General features: G+C 31.3%; 1 protein-coding gene across 2 annotated transcripts in view; it reads right to left on the reverse strand.

Moving 5' to 3' along the window:
- Positions 1-19,863, reverse strand: part of LOC127718286 (vasopressin V1b receptor-like) — an 83,469-nt gene that overhangs the window by 61,278 nt on the left and 2,328 nt on the right. The window contains exons 3-6 of one of the 2 annotated variants that reach the window (XM_052224291.1): positions 18,734-19,068; positions 18,063-18,198; positions 16,785-16,865; positions 14,329-15,033 (exon numbers count right to left, since the gene is read on the reverse strand). In XM_052224291.1, the coding sequence (XP_052080251.1) occupies positions 14,780-15,033; positions 16,785-16,865; positions 18,063-18,198; positions 18,734-19,068 (806 nt within the window). In that variant the 3' untranslated portion in view covers positions 14,329-14,779. Of the gene's footprint in view, positions 1-14,328; positions 15,034-16,784; positions 16,866-18,062; positions 18,199-18,733; positions 19,069-19,863 lie in introns of those variants that run through there. The other variant, XM_052224292.1, reaches the window with a different exon arrangement.

Here is a 19,863-nt window from a genome sequence, read left to right on the forward strand (position 1 = left end):
GAAGGTTCAAATTTGTTTTCAAGAAGGTGAAGGTCAATAACGTTTGGTCCCAATACTTCATTTACATGTGAGTCATGATATTGGTTAGGAATCATATATCAAACCCCACGACCGGAAAGAAAAATCAAGAATGAACAATAATTGTTTGACTTATATAAATAATTTTCACATTTACATGTTCATAGAAGAAGTTTAAGTTCAAGGTTGTAACTGAATATCTTTGACTTTGTTGTTTCTTTAATAATAAAGTGAACATTTCTGATCAACTTATGTTCCAAAAGGCTGAACCTGAAAGATTATATATATTGAAACTGACACTTGTCACTTGTCTTTATAATCATTCACTAAACAAACCTATTTTAATAAAGAAAAGCCAATGTCATTGTTAACGAACTTTACTTGTAACAAATACCTTGTTTTAATGAGTTTTCATTTAACGCTACACTGATTATGTGTCAATCATAAAAGATTGATTTTTAAAAGATGAGACGACAGGGAGGTAAACCAATCTAATTTTATACTTCCTCCTGTAAGAAGCATTGAAAAATGAATATTGTTTTGAAATATTGACAGTGAATTCGCACTTTATACATTTCGTGCGTACAAAGCGCATTTATGGATTTGCCTTAACTAGGAAATTTCAAACCTTAAGGATGTTCGCTACTCTGTTTCAAAATAACAAGCTTATTAAAAGACTGATATAAATTGATAGTATATAAATAAAGAAACTAAAACAGCCGAAAAAATGAAGGGTCCGTGTGCTTGTTTTCGAGCTATAAGCAATCGAAAATTTGGCGGGAAATAATTCTCTCTAGATTTTTCATACATTTAACATTGGCACCTTTTATCTTTCAAAAACGATGAAAAAATAACAAGAATTTTATAAGATTTTCAAAGATGACATTTTAAAATATATGTAATCAAATTATGGAAAGAAAAGTAGGGGTTAATGGGCAAAATTTTTTTAATGACACTACATCGATAAAACCAAAAGATTCCGAACATCTGACAAAAATTCAAAAACCCAGGGAGCGAACATCCTTAAAATTCGATTTCAGGGATGAGTAAATGCATAGTAACGTTAGGAGCTTTATAATAAAAAAGGACTTAAAAAGAATAGTTCATTTCCTGAATGGTCTGATTTTCCAAAGGGAGTTGTTTCGTAATAATTTCTTAATTTGTCAATAAGACATTTTAGAATAGTTTGTTATTTATTAGCGTAGTACTGAAGCACCGACTAACTAGCTGATGATATCCTTGGGGATTAACATTCCACCAGCAGGTGTATTGACATTGTAACAGAAAATGGAAATTAATTTTTACAAATATTAGGCTTCCAAAGCGTTTTTTCTGGATATACCTTAATCAAGAACTCGTAAACGTATTATTAGGAATGTGGCAGGAATGTGTAATTATGTAAAAACGTTAGTACCTATATAACTAAGAATGACCTTAAAATAGTAGCTAATTTCTTCAAAGGTCCGATTTTCATGAAGGAATTGGAATGTTTGTTTCTTAATAATTTCTTAATTTATCAACAAAGATTTTTCAAAATAGTATGTGCTAAATCCTCTTAGCACCACATTACTGATTACTGAGATGATATCCTCGGAGACTAACAGTCCACTAGCAGTGGTATCGACCCCCGTGATAGAAATTGAAAAATAACAAATTATAAATGTCATAAATATTGGCCTCCAAAGCATTTTTTGGTAGGATTTTTCTTCATCAGGACAACTGAAACCTAAACATTCGGAAGTCAGGTATGTGAAATTAAATTTATAGAAACACAAGAATCTTTTATTGTGATTAAGATTATAACACAATATTTACTGCGGAACCCCTATTGTTGAGATTTCTACCTATTTTGTCAGTTGTTTTGCTCACTCATTGTTGTCAATATAATTGAATTCTATGCAACTTTTTATACAAGTGAGAGGTAACCTAGCTTTAAAACCAGGTTTAATCAAACATTTTCTACATAAGGAAATGCCGGTACCAAGTCAGGAATATGAGAGTTATTTCAAGTTGTTGGGTATGTTAGAGCTTTTGATTTTGTCATTTGATAATGGACTTTCCGTTTTAAAGTTTGATTGGAGTTCGATATCTTTGTTATTTTTCTTTTTATGACCAAAATGGATCTAAAAATAAAATAAAATTTTATCTAATGTCTGAATTGTCTGAAGGAGGTGGAACTTAGTTTCTTAATAATTTCTCAATTTTACCAAAGCGGAATTTGAAAAATAGAATGTTATAAATCATGTCATGAAAAGGTTTAATCTATCATAAACCATAAAATGAATAGGTTACTGTCATTTATCAATGTCTAAATCGTGTTGACATCTGTAAAACAAAACCTATTCTTTTCCACAATTATGTTTTTGCATCACGTTCATGTTCTCTTCTCGTTTTTTCTTTATTTGTCATTAACTCGAAATGGACTTATCCTAGGCAGTGTTCACCACAAAATTTTTTTGATTTCCAATACTTTTATTCGTAGACAATGGTAGACCACTGTTGGATTTTCAGTACTCATTTTGAAGGACCACTGGTGGATATCTAGTACTTTTTTGTATGGACCACTGTTGGATATCCAGTACTTTTCTTGATGAACCACTGTTGGATTTCAAGTACTTTTCTTCATGGACCACTGTTGGATTTCAATTACTTTTCTTGATTGGCTACTGTTGGATTTCCAGTAATTTTTGTGATGGATAACTGTTGGATTTCCAGTACTTTTCTTGGTGGACCACTGTTGGATTTCCAGTACTTTTCTTGATGGATCACTGTTTGATTTCCAGCATCTTTCATGATTGATCACTGTTGGATTTCCAGTACTTTTCCTGATGGACCACTGTTGGATTTCCAGTACTTTTCTTGATGGACAAATGTTGGATTTCCAGTACTTTTCTTGCTGGATCACTGTTGGATTTCCAGTACTTTTCTTGATAGACCACTGTTGGATTTCAGTACTTTTGTTGATGGACCACTGTTGGATTTCCAGTACTTTTCTTGATGGATCACTGTTGTATTTCCTGTACTTTTGTTGATGGACCACTGTTGGATTTCCAGTACTTTTCTTGATGGACCACTGTTGGATTTCAAGTACTTTTCTTGATGAACCACTTTTGGATTTCCATTACTTTTCTTGATGGTTCACTGTTAGATTGCCAGTACTTTTCTTGATGGACCACTATTGGATTTCAAGTACTTTTCCTGATGGACCACTGTTGGATTTCAGTACTTTTCTTGATGGACTACTCTTGGAATTCAGTACTTTTCTTGATGGACCACAATTTGATTTCCAGTACTTTTCTTTATTCTTGATGGACCACCCTTGAATTTCCTATATTTTCCTAATTTTTTGACACCAACCTTGCATTTCTAGAATTTACTTTTCTTGACGGACCACTAAAGGATTTCCAGTACTTTTCTTGATGGACCACTGTTGGATATCCAGTACTTTTTTGATGGACCACTGTCGGATTTCCAGTATTTTTCTTGATGGATCACTGTTGGATTTCCTGAAATTTTCTTGATGGACCACTGTTGAATCTCCAGTACTTTTCTTGGTAGCCCACTTTTGGATTTCCAGGACTTTTTTTGATGGACCACTGTTGGATATCCAGTTGTTTTTTTGATGGACCACAGTTTGAATTTCAGTACTTTTCTTGATTGACCATTGATGGTCTTGTACTTTTCTTGATTGACCACTGATGGTCTTGTACTTTTCTTGATGGACCACAGTTGGATTTCTAGTACTTTTCTTTATTCTTGATGAACCACCCTTGAATTTCCTATATTTTCCTGATTTTTCAACACCAACCTTGCATATCTATAATATAGTTTGTTAAATGCATTTAAGTCAGTATAATAATAATTAGTTATACTTATGATTGTAATTGTTATCGTTAGATTAAAGACATACAGAAATAGAAGTATAAAGAAAGGATACAATAAAAAAAATTAAACGTATGATAACTAATTCCATACGTAATAGTTCTATTTTTTTTTCAACCGTAATGTAATTTTTAAAGATTTAAAAGGGATGAAAACAACTTGATTTTTGAACTTTACTGATAAAATATGATTGTTAATCAAGTTAAAATTAAAACTGTTGAAATACATAACATTTGAAATTACACATGACAATTTGTACAATGACTAAACTGAATTGTTACATCATTTGACCTTTTGCAAAAATGTTTAATCGTGCAGTTTATAATTTACTTGTGAATTATAATTGAATATGGATGAATCAATGAGACAATGAAGCAAAACACCGTAAGAAATAAATGTTATATTATTACAGATTGTTCGCCGCAGTTGATTACTTCTGTTTTGTTTTATTTCGAAAATGAGAATATAGATGAAGAACTAGAACTTTCTTTTACGAAATCGAAAATGTTTGAAAATTGCCGATAAAACCTATCAAGGATCTAATATTACATTAAGTACTTTATAATCTTTTATCTGGTTGACATTTTTAAAATTTTAATCTCGTTGACAATAATCATAAACGTTTTGCCAACATAATCACATAATCATTAATTATTTTTTTAAACAAGATAATTAAATAATAAAAAAACAGTCCTAGATTATCAAATAATCAAATAATCATGAAATATTTGGTCTGGTAATCAAATAATCACTATAAAAACGGCCAAGTAATCACAAAATCAAAAACCCCACGAGGAGGCTCATCTGTTTTTTTATGATTCCACCGGTTGAGGTGAAACGGGATCAGGTTGAGATAAAAAAAAAACTAATTAAAACCATTCTCCTTTAATTTTAAGAATATAATAAAGGGCATCTGTGTTAACTATGTTGGTGTAGAATTTCTATTCGTCTATTTCACTTTGTAATACTGAGATAAGCATGGTCAATCTTTTCTATTATTTCCTGAAAATTCTCAAGAAAAGCTATATTTTTCAATCATATGTTGTACAATACCTTTGGTTCACTTATGAAATAATTACACTGCATTATACAATTTTTCTGTTGAAGTCTAATTCAATTCTAGTATGGACTTATGCTGGTTGAAATACAAAAAAAAAAAAACCGTATGCAGGTATCTAAAATAATTGATATTCTGATGAAATTCATGACAAGAAAGCATTATACTAGCTTCTGTCTAAACCAGTTACAAGATTTCATTCACGAAACAGCACACATAAAATCACATTTGTGCCTATTCAAATAACAAACGACAAAAATAAGCAAGCAAATTTAAATTACCGTTTTGAAAAAAACTGATTATCATATATTTGATAGAAATTTACATTTCTTATTCTTCGACTGCTTAAGCGTAGAATGGACCTACCAATATGTTAGTACTACAACACAAGGAATGGGTTTAGAATTGGCAGTTGATGTAGTTTCGTTCACCAAAAAGTTGGTTCATCGCAGAGACCTAAATGTAGGTACGTAAATATTTGTAAAGAAGGTAGAAGACTCTCCAAACATTCCGTTGGCAGCATTGAATGTAAATCGGCAAGTATTTTATAAAGATTTGTTGACGAGATTCGATCTTGCAGAGGAGCTTGCAGATATGCACTACACAAAAATGAAGGATAAATAACAATGTCAAAACGAAAATTTCCTAATTTTAATATAATTAGGCTGCAATGTTCGTTTAATGGACGTGTTACATTTAGGAATACAACAAAAACTCGGTATCACCATTGTTTGTCGGATTATCTAATTTACCATTTTATTTGGAAAATTTATAGAATGTTCTTAAGTAATATCACCAGATATGCTTGCCTCCCAATAACAGAACATGGCAATATCAGATCAAACGAATAATGAAAGATCTAGATATGCCAAAGAATCAGTGGTAGTTAAAAGTGCTGTTTAACTTGTTACAAAACAGTTCTTTTTTGCACACATTTACACAAAGAGCAAAAGACATGGTTGATAGCCTTGTGTCTAATAGGTACAGTGAATGCGATGTTGATTTTATCTACAGAACAGTATGGCAATTCCTTCCAACACCTCGTCATGGTTGGACAAAACTTCCGGAAAACTCTGATATGACAATAAGCGATGAAATAAAAAGAATTTACGTAAGAAGCAAGTCATTTTATTCACGACATCGTGTCGAAATTGTGGATGAAGAATTCACCGCTTGGTTCAAACAATTCAAAGATGTGGCTAAGCGAATCGATCAATGTTTTTATCAAAAACCAGCAGACGAAACATTTCTGTATAAAATTTCGAATATAGAAAGTAACAAGTTCGCTGAAAGCTGCATAGAAACATGTATTTAAAAAGCTCGTAATATTGAAGACATGCAAGGTAAGGAAATTAATCTTTTTAATTCATTAACGGAAGGTAAAACTCTATTATGATTATCCTTATGTTTGTGGTGCTACTTCCATCAGTATTTTTTTTTAGTTTAACCGGTAACTTCTTCGGTCTACTTGCAATGAAAAAGAAATACCTGTAATAGTATTTTTGATTTATTCAAAATAAAATATGATATCCACAAATGTGGCAGATTTTTTCCAAAACCGTCTATTTCATAGACTGTTGTTTTACAAGAAAAATAGGGTGTCCTTCAATTTAAACTCTTTCCCCATGAATTGCTATACTAATATCAGAACAATGCATTAAGTTGAAGTTAAAATCGTGTCAAACATATAATAATGCTTTAAATACGCTCATCAACTAATTAGATAAATACATATGCCTAGAAGATAAATACCTTTATTGCAACAGTTCCTGAACTTGTTTCTACTGAATGCGTTTACAAAAAATCTCCAAAGAAATAAAAATAAGGTATCCTGCTAGTGTAATTTCAATCCATCCAATTATTTATTTCCAAAGTAGATGATTAATAAAGGCTGATGATTATAATTGAATATTGATAAGATGCTGAAACAATGGATAAAACATTTTTTTAAAAATTAGAGCAACTCAAACAAGCTTAAGGTGTCTTATTTATACTGTTTTTATTTGATGGCAATTGACAGCATGGGTGCTTTAAACATTCATACTGTACTATCACTTTAAACTACTGTGTCTTCATTATTATTCATTTGACACACATTTTTGTAGATTTTACGGTTTTACATTTTCTATGAATTTAAACCGCGAATGCCGAAAGAAGTACACAATTTCTATATAATTCAATAAATTGTTTTTAATCAAACCACGAAATCAAATATTCACGAAAATCCTAAAGTTCCTCAATCAGCAACCATTGGTATCATCGAAGATAAATGAATCCATAGTACTCCATATGAAGGGTATTCAGATTATAATTTGTATCATTTCTTTCAGTTAGTAGCACATACAGAAGAAATGGAACCTCTATTTATCTTTACATCGGAAGTTCTGGGCGGAACTGTATAGATCGTGTCTTAAATGTAGGCAAGTCACACAATTCTTTCACTAAATTTGTTCATCATATTTTGTTTTAAATTTTTTTTATATATACTTAGCAGACAATGGTTAAACCCACCGTTTTGTTCGAAAAATGCTTTTACCAAGTCAGGAATATGATATGACATTATTTTTTTATGGACTTCCCCTTTTCGACTTTACCTTGGAGTATTTTTATTAATACTTTCATCAGCAAAATCAAATGATAAAACACATCAAACGAATGGACAAAACAACTGTCATATTCCTGACTTGGTACAGGCATTTCCAAATGTAGAAAATGTTGGATTGAACCTGGTTTTATAGCGCTAAACCTCTCACTTGTATGACATTCGCATCAATTTCCATTATATTTACAACAATTGTGGATTAACACGTAAACCTCTTATTGAAAAGGGAAGTTTGTAAATTTGTTTGTCATTTATGACACAACATTGTTTTAAATAAGGTCACAACCTTATGAACACTTAAAATTACACGACGGAAATTGATAATTTAAAATTTATATGAATCATTACTTACAAAGAGAGGCGGAAGATACTAAGCTTAACGGATATTCAAAGTCATTAATCGAAGACAAACTGACAATGCCATAGTTAAAGACGGAAAAGGGCGAAAAGATCTGGCCACAAAACACGACATAGAAAAATAAAGACTTATTAACTTGTATGTTTATGAAATATAAGCGTATCGTAAAAATATTTAAAAATAAACAACCCTGTTCATCAATATTGTGGTGCAAACTAAAAATTGTAGAACATTATAGCAGTTTGAAATTGATTTATAAAAAACTATGGATGAAATGATTTTTTTTTAAATTGCAAAGCTTCAGTGGGGGCATTTGTGTCCTCATACACATTATTCATTTTATTTGTATCTGTAAACACAATGACACTGAATTTTTTAAAATAAACTCTTTTTTTTCTAATATAATAGATGTAATGTAGGCAGCAATAATCTGATTATGGTTATGACCCGATTCTAGTTGATACAGTCAATGTTATTCGTCTACAAATATTACCGGTGCAGAAATAAAAATGGTTTAAGAGCCTTTTCAGTAGGGTATCAACAGCCCATCAATCATAGCTTTTTCAATGTTATGATTTATGGTATTGATTTCAAAGACTTTCCCTTTATTATTTTGAGATCAAATTCCTAAAAAAAAACAACAAAAGTCGACCTTGGATGTTTTTTTTTTTTTTTTTGTTAGTTCTAATTTAGCCACAAAAGTATTTATTCATATACGGCTTAAACATGTAAACTGTTGAGCGTCCTGGTAGAAGAAGATCAAGGCAATGTCTTCGAAAGCATTCATTTTTGAAAGTTTCATTTTCAATTCATTTTTTAAAGTAAAATAACTTCATGATGTTCGATCATTTTTTTATCCCATAAATTCCATAAAATTTTGTAACCCCTCTATCTTTTTTTCTAGAATATGCTTAAAAAAAGTTTCCAAGCAATTTCTGTAAATAAACTTTATTTTATAAGTTGTGACTACTGCAACGCCATCAACTACTATTTTATTACTACCAGTACTACTAATCATTATGATAGGGATACAAATAAGAAGTTGATAATCATGATAACGATTTTAGCTATAATAATGATAATGAAATGCTATTATCGCATAAAACTAATAAATTATCTTATCTATCAATTTCAGTGTCAGAAGTAGAAACAATAAATTTAATTGTAACAGGAGTGATTAAGGAAAATGAAGTTGCTGAGAAGTTTTTAAAAGTGAATTCAAACGAAGAACTGTTTCAGAATGAAATTGAAGATATTCAGCCAAATTGTGTAGTACTGATGATGAAAGTCAGGGGCCAAGCATTGCAATCTAAAGACCAATTTGTGGAGAAAATGCTCCAATTCCTATCTAATGTTCTGACATCTGAAAAAGAGAATGCATTTGCAAATTTAACAATTGACACCGTCATCATTGGATTCGCTGATAGGATAACTTTAGGTATTTCATATCACATATAATTTTCTATGACGTATGACTTAAGGATGTTCGCTCCTCTTGTTTTTGAATTTTGCCAGATATTTGGAATCCTCTAATTTTATCCATGTAGTGCCATTAAAAGTTTTGCCCGCAAACCTCTACTTTCTTTTCATAATTTTATTACAAATAGTTTAAAAAGCCATATTTGAAAATCTTATAAAATCCTTGTTACTTTTTCATAGTTTTTGAAAGAAAAAAGGTGTCAATATTAAATGTATGAAAAATCTAGAGAGAATCATCCTGCCAAATTTTCAAATCATCATATCTCAAAAATAAGGACACGGACCTATAATTATTTTTTTGCTTTTTAAGTACCGTTATTTATAAACTATCAATTTATGATGATCTTTCAAAAAGCTTGTTTTTTTGAAACAGAGGAGCAAACATCCTTAAGATGCGACTTACCACCTAAGTTTTACTTTCCTCTGAAACACGGCGTGTGCTAGTATAAAAGAAGTCGTTAGTTTAGCTTTTAAGTGTAACCATATTCTTAATCTTGTTAATGTCATAAGTATTATTCTTTACAAACAAAAAAAAAAAAAAAAAAAAAAAAAAAAAACAGCAAAACAGTATTCAAATCTACAGACCAGCAGATGTTTTTTTTTTAAATACTCGTTACTCCAACCGCACCAGTTGTGCAACAAACCTGTTTCAAACGTATTAATTTCAGATAAGTGTTCTCTATATATTTGACTGTACTGTTGCCTTTGTATATTATTCGTAAACCAATCATCGGATGACGATAGAGAAAATAATATCAGTCTGATCAGAGTGATTAACTTTAAACTCATTCCAAGATTATAGCCCATGATTAAAAATTAAAAATTTATGGATTGAAGGTTGTTTCATGTTATTGTCAATAATTCTCGTAATTGTATGACTTTATGACGTAAAAATAAGTATCATGTTAGATATCAAACGTCGCTAATTCTCCAATGAAAGTGATTATAATCTATACAGCAGATCTTAAGTGGGACTATTCATAGGCCATCCTTTATGATGCAAATCATCTCTTAAAGTTATCAAAGATGTGTTAAATTAATTCAATTAATTTACAAAATTTCTCAGCCCAGAACGATTTAGATCGAGCTTTGATATATTGTTAAGATATTAGTCAGTAGGAAGATTTAAAATTTTGATTGATCTCACATCGTTGGACTAATTTTCTCTCTTCCATAGATGCCACATACTGGCTCTGCAACGTTCCTATTCAGATTCAGATTCAATGTTTGAACATGCCCTCTTATTTTACTGACTTTCCTTTATTCGTATGTATCAGGTTACCAGAAATGCCAAGTAACTGAAACAGGCATTAGTTTTCTCGTTTGAATTGTTTTACATTTGTGATATCGGGGCCCTTTATTGCTGACTATAGGTATGGGCTTTGTTTCTCATTGTTGAAGACCGTACTGTGACCTTTAGCTGTTAATTTCTGTGTCATTTGGTCTCTTGTGGAGAGTTGTCTCATTGGCAATCATACCACATTTTCTTTTTTTCTTTTTTATATCATTGTCAATGACTTAATTTCTTCAGGTGACGAAAGGTACACATAAAGAAGCTAAGCAACAACAATCTGCAAAGTGAGAAGATATAAGGAGATGTGGTATGAGTACCAATGAGACAACTCTCCATCCAAGTCACAATTTGTAAAACCAAACCATTATAGGTCAAAGTACGGCCTTCAACACGGAGGTCTCTTTGACAATATTTACAAAATATTGGAGAAAAATAAAGATTTTCTTTTATTTACCACATTTGTATAACGTAATTATAATAAAGAAATGCATTATCTTCCTTTGTTTGAGTAGGTATTTAGTTTAGAATTTAATACATTTGCGGCAAAGTTGATAAAAATAAGACAGAAAGAGTTAGCATTAGCAGTTTTATTCCTTTTTTGAATACGAATTGTACAGTTTTCCCTTAATTTATTGTCATTTTTACTGTGTGAAGTGTGTGTAATTTGACACCGAACAAACATGATGGTGTCTAAAGCAATTTTGGACCATGAAATATTTCAATTACACTGATTAATTCTTAAGTAAGCTAGATGTCTTGTTTGGGCCAAGCAGCGCTAGGTTAGTACTTGGAGATATAGTTTCTTTGTAATGTGCAGTTTTATATGAGAGAGTCAATAAGAAATAAGCCCAGTTTTGACAATTGTCATTCAATCATTTAAATTTGGCAAAAAGTGGTCAATCTATAGCCTATTTATTTTTTTCTACAGCAACACGCCAAATTTTTTTTTTTATAAAATTGTAGCATTATATAAATAATACATAGCTGAGAGGAGATAGAGCAGATGGTTACCCGAGAAAACATTGTCAACTGCTCTATCTCCCTCTTAGATATGTGTTATTTAATTTTTCATACTGAATAATGTTCAGTAATAAGTGTCTATTAAATTTCAAATTCAAAGTAAAAAATATAGAGTCTTGTACAAAACAACCATACGTATCATTTAATAAAACGCACACTTGATAAAACGTCTAAATGAAGGATACTAGAATATTTTGCCATGGGATATAGTGTTTACCTCGTATCAACCAATCAAAATCCAGCATTTTGACATGAAGTATAATAAAGTCCAATATGCTCTTTCCTAAGGTGTTAAAGTGAATATTGAATTCTACCACTGAACAGGTATGCTTTTTACATGTTTTATTCATATATCTATGCGTGAATTTGTTTTCTTTGGTTGAAAAAATTTAAATCTCAAAAATATCGAACATCGAGAAAAATTCAAAATGGAAAGTCCCTAATCATAAGGCAAAATGAAAAGTTCAAACACATCAAACGAATGGATAACAACTGTCATATTCCTGACTTTGTAAAGGCATTTTCTTATGTAGAAAATGTGGATTAAACGTGGTTTTATAGCTAGCCAAACCTCTCACTTGCATGACAGTCGCATCAAATTTCATTATATTGACAACGATGTGTGAACAAAACAAACAGACATAATAGGTAAAAATGTCAAAAGTTATGATACAGCAGTCAATATTGTGTTTTAATGATTTAAAGTAGAAGATAAATAGAGATTTAAGCCATCGTGAACATACATCAAAGATGTCTCATTTAACACATATTTGCATTTCTCTTAAGCTAAAACTCAATTTTTGGTGCTTATAAATCAAGGACATGCTTTTATATAACATTTCTTTCATCAAAAATTTAATCTAGAGCTAGGGTTGAAGAAAAATTATTCAAAGACTATTTTTGTCGAAATCAAGTTTTGCTTGAAAATATGCTATTTTTTGTCTGAGGTCTTTTTGACATGTTCTTTGACTTTAAAATACCCATAGCAAAGACTTATACATCAAACATTTTGATTTTTGATTGAAGATAAATGATTTTGTTTAGAAGATCATCTGGTCTGATAGGAATATGATCCCAGTTACAGGATACCAGTCCTTTACCCACGAATGAAGTTCATTAAAAAATCTATCATGAGATATTGTGCCGAGATGAAAGTTTTGTAAAGATTTTTAAATTAGTAGTATAATAATGCATCAATGGTTCTAAATGGTAACGTTAAAATCATCCTTTTGAAAATTTTACGAACGCCATCAAAACTTGTTAGACCGATCTGGAAGACATGATTTGTTTGAATAATTTGTGAAATCTGTGTCACATGCCTTCAGCTTGTTGCACTACGAATTCAAATGTTCAACGAAATACAAATTTATATCACGTTATATGCAGACTTGGGCAAAACCTTGAAATCCACGAATCCACGAAAAGGCTAGTTTTCCCAAATCCACGAAAATTGGTACACACGAAAATAAATGATTCCACAGTATCTCCGTTTCCCCTTTTATTGATAAACATGAAGATTGTCGCAAGTGAAGTAGAAACTGCTTGTTCCTTAGGTGGCACTTGAGTTAACCCTGATTTTTGGTAGAGTTCGTGTTGCACAGTCTTTACAAAAGCCTTAAACCTATGACAAACGGGATGATTTCAACTTCACAATTATCAATTTTCCATTTCCCAGCAGCAACGTACCATCTACCCTGTGATTATGGTGTTTACATATCTCAATATCTGGATACGTTATGCTCGTGCATGTTCACACTATACGTTACTTTCTTATACGTGTAGGTCTGGTGGATAATTTTGTGGTGAGTTGGTGTTTATTTCATTTGTGGTTGGCATTGTATATTTCATATACATTTCTACAGGGTATTTTTGTTTTGTCTTATGTTGTTTGTTTTCATGTATGTTTACTAATTGGTCTTGGATGATATTGTTTATATTAGCGTTGGTTTATTTTCTCTTTCTTTTTGTATGTAAAAGCTAAAAAATCAATTACTTTATTTATATGATTTTAAGTTTAAAGTAACTATATGCACATGATTTTGTTGTGTTGATACACAGTTTTTATTAAAAAGAAAAACCGAAATGGTTAGAAAATACAAATGATAACACCATTACAAAAATGATTCCATTTTCATATTTTTGTCATGGTTAGAAAAAACATAAAATAACACCTTTATAAACTCAATCCCAATTTGATATTCTCGTGCGTATCTATAAATAAAGCAAATCTATTTCGTTTTTAGAAATTGACCAGTGATAATATATACTTTTTGTGACGTTGATCTATGCATTTGTCCCGCAGTTTATATTTCGTTTGTGGTGTCCTTGCATGCTGTTGTAAATTCTTGGGAGGTGTCCGCGGTTTACTACTGTTGCCTTTATTCATTTAAGGTAGTGTTTTGTTACTGTTGCTTGTCTTTTCGCTGTGTACAATTGAATGACTGAGACCTTGCGTAACGAAATGCTTTGAATGACTGAGACCTTGCGTAACGAAATGCTGTACAGTTTTTGTTGTGAAGAAGTAGAAGAATTAGAAGTCCACCAGTTGTGGCATCGACCCAAGCAATCAAAATAAACTCAGCATAAATACCTGTATGAAACAATTTTGTATGCTAGATTTTGTACTTTTTTAATCGTGATTAAACAGAATTGTACAAGTTTTAAAGTTCTAAATATTAGAATCATCGGAACCACTTGAGTATGTCTTGTAATAGTAGTTATACTAAAATATTATCTAGAATAGTACAAATGATTTTGATAATAATTATAGATTCTTTATTGAAAGATGATAACTCATTCATAACCATTGTAGTTTGAAGTCATATTAATGTATACACATAACAACATAAATGTAAAAAAACAATAATAAATAAAAATACTTAAACATTTCATATTCTAGCAAAGATAATAATATCATTGGAGATTATAAGGCCTTACACAATGTTTGCTAGGAAATATATTAATCTGACAATAAATAACAATGAATAACAATTTTAGTAAATTACATAAAAAAAATATGGAAATGCTATAACATTCAATAACACATTTTATTCTGTTTATATTTTGATATTATGCGTTCACATATGGACGCCTTGTACGACCTAGGCTTTTTAATGACGTTGTCAACGTGAGTTTAGTTGACAAAGTTTTTTTTCGTCTTGGTCTAAACATCCTATGATTTATTGAAAGAACAATGAGTGGGTTTATTAAGCTGTTTAGTGGAGACAGAGCTGTCATTATGTAGAAGGCTCCTCCAAGACTTTTTACAGATACCAAGTTTGTGTATGTCGCCAGCGATGATGGGAGCCAACATAAGATGAAAGCTGAAAAAATAAAGTTATTGCTATAAAATTAAGACACACTTAGATGTAAGACCACTAATTCACCCACTTCAATTTAGAACGTATGTTGAAGTAGCCCTTCCTTGACAAAATAATAGTGCTTTTGATTCCATTGTATACTTAAACTAACCAACAAATTTGCAGAAATGAAACTTTTGTTGAAAGAGAAATATATGCAGACTATTTTTAATGCAAACTCATGGACAAATACAGGTAAGAATCAACCAGAAGCAGTATTTGTCTTCCAAATTTTAGTATATTGTTTTGAATCTTTAAAGATAGGTTGAAAATTGGCAAGTAGAAAGGTGATACATGTACAATTTAGGATATACCTGGTTTCTTCTAAGTTAAACTGAAGGTAAAATATTTAGAAAGCAGTGAAAATTGCGAGATTTAACTCTGGGGACCTTTATAGCTCACTGTACCTTGTGAGCCAAGGCTCCGTGTTGAAGACCGTACTTTGACACCTAACAGTTTTTTTTACAAATTGTGACTTGGATGGAGAGTTGTCTCATTTGCACTCATACCACATCTTTGTTTATATATTTGTATCTTCCACACCTCTTTAATTAATGGTACGAGATGAAAAAAAATGAAATACAAGAAATATATTTCGTATTTTTAAAATTAAAAACATAGAACTTACATGGAATATTTAAACATAAGTGTATATATTTAACAAACACAAAAAGGATAACAGGTGCGATAAAAACAATATTGACCGAACGACATAGACCACACCAACCCTAATCATCAACCACCAAACATGAACACAGACTATAGATAAGGATATACAACACATGACCTCATTAACCTGATTTGGTAATTGATACCATTTAACGTGAGTACAAACTCCTGGTTGCCTTTCAAGATCATTTGTCGTAAAAATAATGCATGTCCATCAGGTTTTGATTACATGTTAACAACATGATAAACAGAAAGTTAGTTTGATAAAGGAACATGTAAAAATATACTATGTTATGATGTAAAAAGGAATTTGGATGTTTAGATTGTTAATGATATTTTTTTAATAAGACTAGACACAAAGCAACAAAAACATGGACATTAAGTCATTGGAGTGGTTTGAATAACGAATAATCTACACATATATACCGCTGTTTTCATAGGTATATATAAAGTAGCGGGATAAGGTCATTTCGCATTTTCGACTTTCATATTATATTGGGCAAAAACGCGAAGTCGACTATGGGAAAATGTGAAATGAAGCCGTGTCACGTTTTTCATTTTCGACTTCGCTTTTTCGCCTTATAGAATATGAAAGGCGAAAACAATAGAACACGAAATGGCTTCATCCGACCACCAAAAATATTTTTGCAATCTCTGGTACTGTTGTTGAAATGTTTTAAATTTTGAATCTTTAGATTTGCTTTAACATGTTTAATTTTGATGAAATTTTAACGATTTTGGCTATGCAAACAAATCACTGTTAACAACCTTCGAACTGCTCATTCGCGATGAAGTTAAAACGGACTTCAATTTCTAACGTAATGAATGCCCTTATAGACAACATGTCACTTGCATCACTTCTTTGCTTTATAACCCGTTTAATGTGCAAGCTTACATTTAGGAATTAAAAACTAAGTGTACCAAGTCAGATATAATATGACGGTGGTCTACCCAGACAATTTATGCAAACAGTCTGGAATAAAAATTTTGTTTAACAAAATTCGATGGTACAAAAATGATCTATTTGACACTACTTAAATACCTACCAATTCCTACAACAAACGTTATGAGTATACTTCTTTTCATTGCATTACCCAATGCTCGAGATTGATTTGTTCTTAAAGCATCTAAAATAAATATTACAAAGTTATCATAAAACTAAAGCTTATTTTGAAGGAGTCTACTGATGATTGAAACGACTTATTCCAGAACTGAATACTGTGGACTCATTTATTTTCGTGGATATCAATTTTCGTATTGAGAACAACTTGCATTTTGGTGAATATTTGATTTTGTGCATACAAGGCACATGACAAAATTGTAATTCGTTGAACATTTGAATTCGTGGTTCACTTGTACTAAAGAAACCCCAGAAAATTAGTATACAACGAATAATAATGAATCCACAGTAAAGCTAGTTTAATGCAATATGTAAACTCTGACAACCCACCTATAAACTGAGGAATGTACAATCTAATTCAATTTATGAATGAGTTGGTCAGCACTTAAATTACTCTTAACATTCGTAAAATTATTAAAACCTTTTGTATAAATATAAAGATATCTTAATTATATACCAATTAACTGTATCCGTTTTATTTCTCCATCGTTCCTATACAAATACAATCCTCCTGTTGATCATATTGTTATGAGGTTTACTCAACCGGCGGTGTCAATTAGATGTGAGTTCTTAAAATCTCTCAAGATCTGCCTCGAAATCTTTGATCACAATAATAACCGTATGTTATAATATGAAAAGAAAGATTTTTCTACACTCTACATTACTATTCTTCATGCAAAATTCATGAAAGATCGGCTACATCTTCTGATTAAGTAGTGCTTTTCTTTACAAATAAGGAAACGTAGATACGCATTTTTCATTGATGGTCACAAAATTCCTACTTTGCCTAATTGTCCGTTAATAAATTTTGAAATTGTTAGACACTAAGGTTTCAACTTTCTCAGGCAAAGTTGACCTTAGATGGATTTTTAGGTGCTTTTTGGTTACACAGATATTCGACTGTTTTGGTTCCTATACATCCGTGGCTTTCATATATTCGGCTTTGAGAGTTCCCGATGAAGGTTAATCAGGAAAAACGCTTCAGACGCATGAAATTTAAAAAGTGTTGTTTTATTTTCATGCTAAAGTACATAAGGGTTCTTATAACAAATACATCAAAGAATCAATATTGCTTTAAAACTATTTTTAGATAATGAATGATCGAGTAATTCTAGAGTAATTCTAGAGTAATTCTAAAAGAGTAGCAACTATTAATCAGTGATGTTCTACCGGTCTGTTATTTGGGATAATTATAACAATGTACCTGGTGCTTCACTGTCTGTAGCTATGTAACCATTTTTCTTTCTGACCCGAATGATATATGCAATGTAACCGTAAATGGTAACCATGACAACACCTGGAATAATCACTAACAATGCCGATCGTATTGGCAGCCATACCTAAAACAACATATGTAACTTTATAAAACGATATGAGGTGTGAAATGCTGTTTAGAAAACTTATTTTTCTTTGGAAGACAGATGTAAGCTCAATTTTCCATGTATTTGTTTCATTTAAATGCTCAAAATCTGAAAGTTGTAAAACCTATCAGTATTTGAAAAATAGAATATATTCTGGCATATGATACTCTACGACAATTTCTACAAATTTTCATATGCCAATCGAATAAAAAAAATTCAGCGCTGCATATATATTCGATTTCCGTGTGTAAGTATAAGAAAAATCGCTGAATAACACCTCTAATCAAAATTAATTGATATGTATTAGAATGACACTATATAATTCTATCTCAGTTATGCACAATTTTGGTTTTTTGTTCAGAATGTCCCGTCAGTTTTTTGAAAACTGACAATCATTGTCAATTAAGATTTGAGTTGATCAAACCTGCCACGTGTGGGATTTGAGTTCACAACCTTAATGTTGAACCTTGACTTCGACGTTGAATACAATAGTTGCATAACTAAATGTACAAACCTTTCCATACATCCCCGCAAAGAAAGGAGTACACCATATTTGTCCACGGTAGCGATAAAGTCCACTTTTCAAGAATGGTGTACTGAGATAAATTGCTGTTATCCAAGGAATTAATACCATGCAGAATCTTGTTAAAATCTTCTGTCTACCTGTCCATAGTGGACGAGTTAATGCTACAAGTCGATCAACACTCAGTGATACTAATAAAAAGGTCGAAGCAAACAGAGCGACATCTTGTGTATACATAAAGCACACACATAAAAATCGTCCGTATGTCCAGTTATTATGTTGTTGTACTGCCCTTGGAAAGTCGTGCAGCAATGCAACTGACAAATCTGAAAGTAAATGACCCCTATCTGTTACAACTGTTTACATTAAATGGTATAATACAAATATTTGAACATACGATTGGAGTCTCCTTTCAAGGGTAATAACTCCTATGAGTCACTTGACAATTATGACTATGTAATTTATTTGTAGATCTCATTATGCTAAATATTTTTGCTTTTAATTGTTGCTCTCTATCTATTCAATGTTGAGCACAAAATGGAAAGGTGGATAAAAGTTTATCATTTAGAAGTCTTTAATCCTATACGGAATAGTTTGACATTCGGCTATATTGGCTTTGTGTAAATCTTGTGGTGCTAAACACCTTAGCTATTTACCACTTCTCTCTTTCTCTAATGGCTTCTGCAAAACATGCAAACATTGGTAAAAATCGGCTTTCAAGGCCACTACCTCCTATAAAAGTTCAACGTTGGCCCTGAAGATCGTACTTTGCTGACAATATTGGTATACAATTTTACAAATAAACCCGATAACAGTGCGTACATGTATATATCATGTTTATAAGGTCAATAACTATAATGGTTGAATTGACAATTTTGACAATGACGATTACTTAAATATTCATCAAAAAGTCACACAATTATATACGACAATAGACTCATTGGTGACGCACAAATAAAACAATTTAAGCGACCAAATCAAGTACAAAGTCAAAGAGCACTGAAGACCTTTAATTCTGAAAGGTTTTGCCAAACACAGCTGAAAAAGATAATCTATTTGTATTCGTATATTATAAAGCGCACTATTGATCAAGCGTCTCCGTGAAGGGTAATATAGTATTT

Source organism: Mytilus californianus, unplaced genomic scaffold, assembly GCF_021869535.1.
Source record: "Mytilus californianus isolate M0D057914Y unplaced genomic scaffold, xbMytCali1.0.p SCAF_10, whole genome shotgun sequence".
Classification (NCBI taxonomy): Eukaryota; Metazoa; Mollusca; class Bivalvia; order Mytilida; family Mytilidae; genus Mytilus; species Mytilus californianus.